Source organism: Glandiceps talaboti, chromosome 17 (assembly GCF_964340395.1).
Source record: "Glandiceps talaboti chromosome 17, keGlaTala1.1, whole genome shotgun sequence".
In the NCBI taxonomy this organism is placed as follows: domain Eukaryota; kingdom Metazoa; phylum Hemichordata; class Enteropneusta; family Spengelidae; genus Glandiceps; species Glandiceps talaboti.
Genome location: NC_135565.1, coordinates 2,273,056 through 2,285,000, shown reverse-complemented (window position 1 = coordinate 2,285,000; position 11,945 = coordinate 2,273,056). Strand labels below are relative to the sequence as shown.

Below are 11,945 nucleotides of genomic sequence, written 5' to 3'. Positions count from 1 at the left end.
GGTGGTGGAGGGGGTGAACCTGTGTATCTACCAGCACCTAAACCACCAATGGAAGATAAAGAAGTCTGGACCCATGAACCTGAATTTGATCTGTTTCTGAATATACGAGTTTACAGACCACTAGGTTTATCACATAATCAGTTACGTTGTATGTTGTCCTATGGCAGAATTATGAAGAAAACAGAACAGTTTGAAGACCCTGAAGATGACAAAGGTAAAAAGGGGAATTGCTGTTGTCAAAGAAAATATGGAATAAATATATTGCAAGAAAAATGTTGTATTTGATTATAAATGTATATGAGATCAATTCATTCAGATGAGATCAGTGCATTCAGATGAGATCAATGCATTCTAATGAGATCAGTGCATTCAGATGAGATCAATGCATTCTGATGAGATCAGTGCATTCAGATGAGATCAATGCATTCAGATGAGATCAGTGCATTCAGATGAGATCAGTGCATTCAGATGAGATCAGTCCATTCAGATGAGATCAGTGCATTCAGATGAGATCAATGCATTCAGATGAGATCAGTGCATTCAGATGAGATCAGTGCATTCAGATGAGATCAGTGCATTCAGATGAGATCAGTGCATTCAGATGAGATCAGTGCATTCAGATGAGATCAGTGCATTCAGATGAGATCAGTGCATTCTGATGAGATCAGTGCATTCAGATGAGATCAGTCCATTCAGATGAGATCAGTGCATTCAGATGAGATCAGTGCATTCTGATGAGATCAGTGCATTCAGATGAGATCAATGCATTCTGATGAGATCAGTGCATTCAGATGAGTACATTCTGATGAGATCAGTGCATTCAGATGAGTACATTCAGAGTACAAATCAGCAAAATGTGCACTAACCACTGAATAAGTTACAGTTAATTTATTACAATATTCAGATGATACTGGCAATCATGGTGTCAGTTTACTAAAACACAAACTATATAATTATGTAAAAATATTGTTGACATGTTGATGTAAACTATTGAATGGATGTTGTAGTCGACAGTAGGGTGATATTTCTGATGACTTCCATTATCTTGTAGAGTACATTTTTGTTGACTTCTAATGATTACGTTGTCTTAAACCTGCACTACATATGTAGCTGCTACTGGGACAAACCAAAATATGTATTAACTAAAAATTAGTGACTGCGCGGTTACTTCTAAAAAGACATTGCAGTAGTGGTCAGTATTATCTGTAGATAGTGTTGTGAGAAGTTTTAAATCTGAAGAAAGCTTAGTTTTGAGTCAGTGACCATGTTGTTAAAACTACACTAGTTTGTAACTGGAGTATCATTTTGAGATCAGACCACCACAATATAGTCACTGATAATTGTTAGAATGCCAATAATTAGACATTATACATGTTAATCAGTGGTTGTTATTATCCATAAGTAGTACAGAAACAGGTTAAAATCATGATTGGTGGAGAGCATGCTGATTTTTGTGTGCAGCGTCAAAAATCAATTTCATTTGAATCAAATGGAAATTTACTGAACTAAACAATCCATGTTACTGTCTTAAAGTTTCAATTAGATAAAAAAAATGAAGATGTATATTGTGAAATATGTACTGAAAGTCAGGTGTGTTGCCAAATAAAATGTATTTCACTGGTCAGCGTTGCTGGAATATGACCAAAGTTGATATGAATTCTCCTGGAAAGTCTCAAAATGTTGTTTTACTTGAAGTGTATAAACCCTTGAAAGTTATTTGAGATAGACCCAGCTAAATGCTTATATACTACTAGAATTTAGCGATGTAGATGATTTATTTATTTATTTATTTATTTATTTATTTATTTATTTATTTATTTATTTATTTATTTATCTATCTATTTATTTATTTATTTATTTATTTATTTATTTATTTATGTATCGACATCTGACAGACACAAAAGTGCCCACTCTACTGAGCCAATAAACAAAACTACATGAAAACACGATGCATATTAAATACATACACTGCTAGGATTTAAAACACAGTCAATTAAAAAGTTAAAAATCATTATTTTAATGTCTGTTTTGAAAGAGTTGATAATGTTCTTAAAAATATCAATATGATTATTTACATTGACAATATTGTTAAAATACTCTTGATTTGGAATAAAAGGGATCAATTTCCTGATATAAATTCTGAAACAAGGTGGCTTGAAAGTTGGCACACACCTACAGCACCTACCTACCTACACCTACACCACAGCACCTACCTACCTACACCTACACCACAGCGTTCTACAAGGTGCATTAAAACAAACTGCTAAATCAATATTTATAAAATTATGCAAACTATACCATGACTTTTACAAAAACATGACATCTAAATATTTTCGTCTGATCAAGAGTGTTGGAATGTGAAAAGATTTACAAAGCTCAGTATATGATTCCATGTATTCAAACACTCAGACAATGTGATTTTAACAACACAGGGATTTTTAAATCTTGTCTAGCAATCATTCTGTTGTTCATAATTTCAGAAAAAGAAGAGACTGAACCAAAGAAAGAAGATAAACCTGTTGAAAGCAAAGGAAAGAGTATGATAGGACGGAAGGGCAATAATCTACCAACTAATAAACCAGAAACAGAGACTAAAAGTGAGAGTAAACCGATGATAGAATTTACAGACCCCAACAAGTAAGTATGGACTTTAGACAAATTGTACATATGTTATTAGTATATTGTGATGTGTGACAATCTCTGATGTGGTTAGTATGATGAATTGATGTGTTATTAGTCCCCAAAGTGCGAAGCCCAATGGGGGGCTACTATGTTGGGGTCCGTCCGTCCGTCCATCCATCCATCCATCCGACCATCCATCTGTCCGTCCGTCCTGCTGTCCATCCTTCCATGTCCACCTGTATCTCCAATATGCATGCACCAATTTCAACCAAACCTGGTACAAATGTCGATGTTATAGAGGGCATAGCATATCACTTGGTTTCACAACCCTCACAACAACAGCGAAATGGCAACCATATACCGGTATGTCGTAAATAATCACACTTTGCCCAATAACTCTTGAAGTTTAACAGATAGCGACCTCATTCAAGTGTCTTCACCATGTTATCGATCATGAGCCTTTTAATGGCACATTGACTTTTGACTTTGACCTCCATCTTCAAATTCAAATAGCCATATTATTGTCAAATTGTATCTCAGATATGCTTGCACTGATTTCAACCAAACCTTGTACAAATGTCAGATGCTATAGTCTACATATATACATCACTTTGTTTCACAACCCCACGATAACAGTAAAATGGCAGCCATATTTGTCATAAATATTCACATTTTGGCCGATAACTCTTGACGCTTAACAGATAAGAGACCATATTCAAGTGCCTGCCTCATGGTTATAAATGATGATCTTTTTAGTGACACACTGACTTTTGACCTTGACCTTCATCTTCAGGGTCAAATACGTTTTGAAAACCTAGCTTAAAATATTCAATTATCATTATCCTTTGATAAATAAAAAAATGTACACGCGCTATTTCCGGATTCCATTAACTCAAAAGTAACCATGGTCAAAGATTCTAACGCACTGATCTCTGTGTACTTCGCATTGCATTGCGTGGCTACGTGATGACCCGTTCACCTCATCTCAGTGCAACTTTCTACATATGGAAGTGTACATCCATAGAACGCATGGACAAATTTGCATATTTTATATTCACGTAAACGACGTCTTGTCATGACCCCAGTTGATCCCACGTTGTTGAATAATCATGAGTTTGTGGAAGTTTGGATTCACCAAAAGTTCGAAAGAAGGATTTCCTAAGGAAAGCAGTGAGAGTAAAAAGACAACAGGCGAGAAAAGGCAAAGAGAAAAAAAGTGGTGATGGTGGTGAGAATGTTAACGTTGTTGTACGATTGTGTGAGAGTACGAGCGAGTATGAGTGAAGATTTAGTGGCTGTACCAAATACATCACAGGAAAGCTAAAAAGATGACGTAGTAATAGTAAATCTGAGTTATTGGAAAATGTATGAAAGGAAGAGAAAAAATGAGAGTTTTTTGAGGAGTGGGGGAAGGAGTTCAAGTGAAGAAAACTATGAGACGGTGTTATCTATTTGTGAGTATTGTAGGGCCTACCCGGGGCTAGCCAACAAGACGTCGTCGGTGTTATTCGAAGGTTCAACACGCAACGGAAAACGTTAGACAGGTAGCTAAGTAGTAGCACACACACAAGGAGACTAGACTTTTAAGGACTGGTGACTAGAAGTTGCCAGGAAAATATGGGCAGGTGAACAAAAACAATCATTTCGAGCCAAAAAAAAAGCAAAAGAGACCAATTAATAATATCCCCCAGAACTTCGACGGTTTTTGATCCTTGCTGTTCTGGTAAGTACCAATAAGTCTGGGCGGCAAGTAGACTACTGGTTTAGTTTTAGGTTGTGACAGCACTAGCACACTGTAAAAAGTGTAAAGACAACGCACGTACATGTACACAAAATGTATCAACTTTGATATCACATGTATCAAGTTTGGAGTGCAGACAACCGCTGTGTTGTGTTGAAAATAGTTTATGTGCAAAATGAGTCGAAACGGTTTTTTTTCTCACGTCTTTTCTTATTTGAATTTTTATTCAGGAAACACACTCAGCTATTTTTTCTTTCATTTTTGCTAATAATGAGGTTTTTTAGTTATAATAAAAAAGTTATAATAATAATTCAGAACAAAATAATACCACTCACCTTGCTGACGACGAGGCGCAAGGTAGCGCCGGTCAATGGGGTCAATTAGCACATTGCAAGGCCTTCATGGCCCAGCTATAGCGCCGATCAATGGGACGATTAACACCTACAACTTACAAGGCCTTCGTGGCCCAGGGTTAGCACCGGGCTTACGCCGGGCTAACGAAGTCGGAACGTTGCGTTTGGGCTGTACTGTATAGCAAGTAGTCACATGAGGAAATCTCCAATAATGATGTGTGACCGGAACGTCAAGTCACCTGATCTTAACACATATTGAGTATCGCGAAAAAATCGCAGAATATGCCAGGCGATGGTCCAAAAATATCCATCGAGAGCAAAAAATTAACGATTCGCAACCGTGGCGTACATATTTCTTTTTTTGGCCACTTGGGTTTTTTATTCGCAGTAAGTGATTGTAGGAGCTTTAGCTTTAAGCGCTGATGTGGTCAGCACAGTGCGTTACAACAAAATAGACATTGTAACTAAAGAGACGCACTCTCCTTTATGATGAATTGAATTGATTTGCATTCATGAATAAAGTACGTCTGTTAAAATAAATTAGAGTGAGACAGGACGCAATCGGTGTGGGTCGAAGACGCATCCATGTGCGTCTGCGTCTTGTCTACGACGCGCCAGCTGGGTGACCAAGTTCCGGCTTGTACTGTAGCTATGTCTTCCTATTTTGAAATCATTAAGATAATATAAATATTAATGCTAATGTGCCTGAAATTTTGAAGGATCTACACATAATAGATAAGAAATGAACAACCCTTTCAGGTGTTGTCAGTGTATCTTTTTGATTGCCTTAAAGGCCATGCCATTAGTTGTTGTCCTTTTTGAAATGAAAGCCTGCGACATAATGTACAAACTAAAGAACTTGTTGTTGTCACTACCAGAAATATTTTTTGGGACTATGTCTTCCATGAAGACTTGTTAGTATACAGTGATGTCTGTCAATCTCTGACACGGTTACTATGGTGAATTGATGTGTTATTAGTATTTATAATATACCTAGTGATAATACTGTGCCAAGATTCGCTAGAATCAGTCACGTGATAGGAAAATAGAAATGACTATTTCCCAGGGGAAAAGTTCCATCAACTATTGACATGGTCACGTGACCACCGCTAGTTCACAGCTACAACAGGTCAAAATGGCAGCTTCTGACGATGTCGTCTGCCAACCTCAAGACGATGTCGTCTGCCAACCTCAAGAGAAGAGGGCAAGATTTTCACTTCTGTCGGAGCAAGAACTTCAACACCTTGTCGACAGCAAAGATTCGCGTAACACAAAGCATGTCATTCACTACGCCACCAAGATTTTTACTTTGTTTTGTGAAGAAATTGGTACAAACATAACAGACGTAGAAAAGGACGCACCCGACGATCTGTGTATCACGCTGCGGAATTTCTATGGAGGGATTCGACAGAACAACGCACAGCTGTATTCGAGCAAGTCGATGATAACAATACGATATGGTTTACAACGATATTTTCTGAGACAGTGTGGCATCGACATAATAAACAGTGACATTTTCAAGCCTGCCAACGATGTGTTCTCTGCAATGCTTGTAAAATTGAAAGGTGAAGGAAAGGGTGCAACGAAACATAAAGAACCCATTACCAAAGACGACATGACAAAAATCATGTTGTCGTCTGCACTTGACAAGTCAACACCAATCGGGCTACAAAACAAGGTTTTCGTTGACATTATGATCTATCTCTGCAATCGTGGCCGTGAAAACCTACGTAACATGACGAAGTCACACTTTGTCGTCCAGAATGATTCAACGGGCCTCAAATATGTGTCGATTTGTCAAGATATGCTGACGAAAAATCACCGTGGCTGTATAGACGACGGGGAAATGAGTCAAGGAGGGAGAATGTACGAAACTCCAGAAAACTCGCTATGTCCAGTTTGGTCTTTTGAATTGTATTTAACGAAGCTGAACCCAAACTGTGAAGCTTTCTGGCAGCGGCCAAAACCAGCACTGAAAAGTCAAGATGACACTGTTTGGTATGACAACGTAGCAGTTGGTAAAAATGCGCTCGCCGACAAAATGAAGAAAATCTCTGTCGAGGCTTAATGTTCTCGTACATATACCAACCACTGTTTGCGTGCTACCACTGTTACAACATTGGACGACAAAGGCTTCGAGGCACGGCACATCATGGGAGTTAGTGGTCACAAATCAGAGAGCAGTATCAGAAGTTATAGTAGAGTTGGCGAAGACAAAAAGAGAGAAATGAGCCGCACTCTTTCTAGTACTGTTCAAGGAAGTTCATCAACAAACGAACAGATACGAGGCGAACTAGAACAGCCACAGTTACCGCTAGTCCCGATGATGGCGTCGCCGGTGCAACGGATGTCAATTCTGAATGAACTTACTAATTCGCCTCCACCGCCAGTGAATTTCGTAACTCAACAAGAAGTGAGCGGTAGTAAGAAAATAGTGAACTATAACTTTCATAACTGTGTCGTCAACATCCACAACAACTAGGCTATGGAAGCCAATACTGAGTTTGGAAGGCAATTTTTGAATTACTTCACTTGTATTTCATAATGAATTCAAATAATTAATATTAAACGTGTTCAAATACTGCAACAACATACGCTGTAAGCATGATGTTTATCATTTAAAAACCGTATTGCTTGGCCTATATTCGGGCTATATCACCCGTTCATGTTGAATAACTTTCATTGTATTTCATAATGTGTTGAAAGAATAAAAATTATTAAACTTGTTCAATAATGCAAACGTTTAAGCATGAGGTATATTATAAAACACATATTGCCTGGCCTATATTTGGGCTATAGCACCCATTCATTACCCCCTCGTGACTATATTGCCTCGTAACTGTGGCTGCCTTTGGCCTCGGGAAATAGCATTTGATTCTGGTAACTCACAGTCCCTCGGGTGTAATAAACGGGTGCTATAGCCCTCATGGCCAGGCAATATGTGTTTTATAGTGATATCTGTCAATCTCTCTAAACAATCACTATATTTATTGTAATATTAAACAATTTCAATCATAGACTATATTCGTGGAACCATCAAAATTAAGCTATTATTTACTTATTGCAGACACTTTGTAGTAATTATGTGTGGCTAATGTCTTTTAGATCATGTCTATAGATAATGCAGAACCAGATAAACATATATGTGCATTACTTTTGGTGTTCATATCACTTTTCACTCAATGGCAGCCATATCTGTAGTGAACAATCATGATTTACCAATTAACTCAGAAAACGTTAATACATGGAGACTACATTCAAGTGTCTACACCTATATTGCCAGGTTTAAACTTTCTTTTTAGACATTGACCTTTGACCTAGACCTGGATCTTCAGGTTTATACTGAAATTCAGCAATTCCCTTCATTATCACAGACACTTTGTAGTATTTATTTGTTGCCACCAATTTCCATTTGAGGGGGTATATGTCTTCTATGAAGACTTGTTACATCATGTAACTGTTTAGATACATGTATCTGAGTTTTAATCAGTTTGGAATGATGTATTCTTTGTCTTTTGTATTCCTGTAAGCTGGAGACTTCTAATGTGATTCTTTTTAATGTAAATTCATTTTATAAGAAATAAAGATTAAGGTACTGATGGTTTACTATAATAGAACATTTATGTTAATATCAAATGTACATTGCTTTATATAAATATACCAGGTGTAAAACAGATTATGCATAAAATTACCATATTTAGATTTCAGCAAATGGTGTTTGCATTACCAGATGAGTCAGGGTCTGGATTAGAGACACCTGGAGGTACCCCTGATGATAACCTTGGCATTGCTGTACACTTTGGGCAATATGAAGATATGTTAGCCATGACCACCATTGATAGATTTGACTTAGAAACACTGGTAAGTATGTTAGCTATGACCACCATTGATAGATTTGACTTAGAAACACTGGTAAGTATGTTAGCTATGACCACCATTGATAGATTTGACTTAGAAACACTGGTAAGTATGTTAGCCATGACCACCATTGATAGATTTGACTTAGAAACACTGGTAAGTATGTTAGCTATGACCACCATTGATAGATTTGACTTAGAAACACTGGTAAGTATGTTAGCTATGACCACCATTGATAGATTTGACTTAGAAACACTGGTAAGTATGTTAGCTATGACCACCATTGATAGATTTGACTTAGAAACACTGGTAAGTATGTTAGCCATGACCACCATTGATAGATTTGACTTAGAAACACTGGTAAGTATGTTAGCTATGACCACCATTGATAGATTTGACTTAGAAACACTGGTAAGTATGTTAGCCATGACCACCATTGATATATTTGACTTAGAAACACTGGTAAGTATGTTAGCCATGACCACCATTGATATATTTGACTTAGAAACACTGGTAAGTATGTTAGCTATGATCACCATTGATAGATTTTACTTAGAAACACTGGTATGTTAGCTATGACCACCATTGATAGATTTGACTTAGAAACACTGGTAAGTATGTTAGCCATGACCACCATTGATAGATTTGACTTAGAAACACTGGTAAGTATGTTAGCCATGACCACCATTGATATATTTGACTTAGAAACACTGGTAAGTATGTTAGCCATGACCACCATTGATATATTTGACTTAGAAACACTGGTAAGTATGTTAGCTATGACCACCATTGATAGATTTGACTTAGAAACACTGGTAAGTATGTTAGCTATGACCACCATTGATAGATTTGACTTAGAAACACTGGTAAGTATGTTAGCTATGACCACCATTGATAGATTTGACTTAGAAACACTGGTAAGTATGTTAGCTATGACTACCATTTGATAGATTTGGTTGTCGTGGAGTTTCTGTCTTCACACTTGTTGCCATTGTGTCAATGTCCTCAGCATTAAAACCACACTCTATGTCCAATACTTTTATATTTGATATATTAATAGTTGAGTTATAAAACAATAGAATGACTGAAAATATTCTGTTTTTGTCACTGTGGAGGATATCTGGGTTATTGTAACAGAGTGTTTTACTGTTATGTTATTATAGGATATCCCAACATTTACAGATGATGGTGAAGTAGAAGGTTTAGAAATAACACCATTCCCACTCAACTCTCTCAAACCAACCAAAAAAGACCGTCCCAAAGCTGGAAAAATTCCCTTGTCATTCTTCTATACTAAAAAACTGAAACCAAGAACAGCTGATAAAGTGACAGGTATAGTACAATATGTGTGTTTATATATCCAAGATCAAGTAGTTGTCATGGCAATCATTATTTGAATAAATTGCCATTATTATTTTTGATGCATTCATGTGATACACATGTTGACATCCCATAATTTTGTTAATTCCTACAACTATGGTATGTTTGTTGAATATCTACATTGTGCCTTTCCTCTTGTCACCATCAATCTCTTCAACTGACCAGTACAATGGTGTAGTTGAAGTCTTCACTTTCACACGTGGCACGCACACTAGTGCAAGTGTGCACGCACGCACATACACATGCATGCACGCACGCATGCACGCGCGCACGCACACACACACACACACACACACACACACACACACACACACACACACACACACACACACACACACACACACCATTTTAAAAAATGGTGTGCTTAGAACCCAGTCTAGTAACATTCTGTGAGTAGGACACAACCCTGCTTAAAACCCAGTCTAGTAACATTCTGTGAGTATGACACAACCCTGCTTAGAACCCAGTCTAGTAACATTCTGTGAGTAGAACACAACCCTGCTTAAAACCCAGTCTAGTAACATTCTGTGAGCAGGACACAACCCTGCTTAAAACCCAGTCTAGTAACATTCTGTGAGTAGGACACAACCCTGCTTAAAACCCAGTCTAGTAACATTCTGTGAGTATGACACAACCCTGCTTAGAACCCAGTCTAGTAACATTCTGTGAGTAGAACACAACCCTGCTTAAAACCCAGTCTAGTAACATTCTGTGAGCAGGACACAACCCTGCTTAAAACCCAGTCTAGTAACATTCTGTGAGCAGGACACAACCCTGCTTAAAACCCAGCCTAGGAACATTCTGTGAGTATGACACAACCCTGCTTAAAACCCAGTCTAGTAACATTCTGTGAGTAGGACACAACCCTGCTTAAAACCCAGTCTAGTAACATTCTGTGAGTAGGACACAACCCTGCTTAAAACCCAGTCTAGTAACATTCTGTGAGTAGGACACAACCCTGCTTAGAACCCAGCCTAGTAACATTCTGTGAGTAGAACACAACCCTGCTTAAAACCCAGTCTGGTAACATTCTGTGAGTAGGACACAACCCTGCTTAAAACCCAGTCTAGTAACATTCTGTGAGTAGGACACAACCCTGCTTAAAACCCAGTCTAGTAACATTCTGTGAGTAGGACACAACCCTGCTTAGAACCCAGTCTAGTAACATTCTGTGAGTAGAACACAACCCTGCTTAAAACCCAGTCTAGTAACATTCTGTGAGTAGGACACAACCCTGCTTAAAACCCAGTCTAGTAACATTCTGTGAGTAGGACACAACCCTGCTTAGAACCCAGCCTAGTAACATTCTGTGAGTAGAACACAACCCTGCTTAAAACCCAGTCTAGTAACATTCTGTGAGCAGGACACAACCCTGCTTAAAACCCAGTCTAGTAACATTCTGTGAGTATGACACAACCCTGCTTAGAACCCAGTCTAGTAACATTCTGTGAGTAGAACACAACCCTGCTTAAAACCCAATCTAGTAACATTCTGTGAGTAGGACACAACCCTGCTTAAAACCCAGTCTAGTAACATTCTGTGAGTAGGACACAACCCTGCTTAGAACCCAGCCTAGTAACATTCTGTGAGTAGAACACAACCCTGCTTAAAACCCAGTCTAGTAACATTCTGTGAGTAGGACACAACCCTGCTTAAAACCCAGTCTAGTAACATTCTGTGAGTAGGACACAACCCTGCTTAAAACCCAGTCTAGTAACATTCTGTGAGTAGGACACAACCCTACTTAAAACCCAGCCTAGTAACATTCTGTGAGTAGGACACAACCCTGCTTAGAACCCAGCCTAGTAACATTCTGTGAGTAGAACACAACCCTGCTTAAAACCCAGTCTAGGAACATTCTGTGAGTATGACACAACCCTGCTTAAAACCCAGCCTAGGAACATTCTGTGAGTATGACACAACCCTGCTTAGAACCCAGTCTAGTAACATTCTGTGAGTAGAACACAACCCTGCTTAAAACCCAGCCTAGT

The 11,945-nt window shown here is 38.2% G+C and overlaps 1 protein-coding gene across 1 annotated transcript in view; it reads left to right on the top strand.

Annotated features, from left to right (window-relative positions):
* LOC144448429 (uncharacterized) overlaps window positions 1-11,945 on the top strand; it is an 84,606-nt gene that overhangs the window by 44,066 nt on the left and 28,595 nt on the right. Inside the window, exons 9-12 of the mRNA XM_078138673.1 lie at window positions 1-214; window positions 2,481-2,637; window positions 8,418-8,577; window positions 9,738-9,906. The exon at window positions 1-214 is cut by the window's left edge and continues 33 nt beyond it. Of these exons, the coding sequence (XP_077994799.1) occupies window positions 1-214; window positions 2,481-2,637; window positions 8,418-8,577; window positions 9,738-9,906 (700 nt within the window). The remainder of the gene's footprint in view (window positions 215-2,480; window positions 2,638-8,417; window positions 8,578-9,737; window positions 9,907-11,945) is intronic.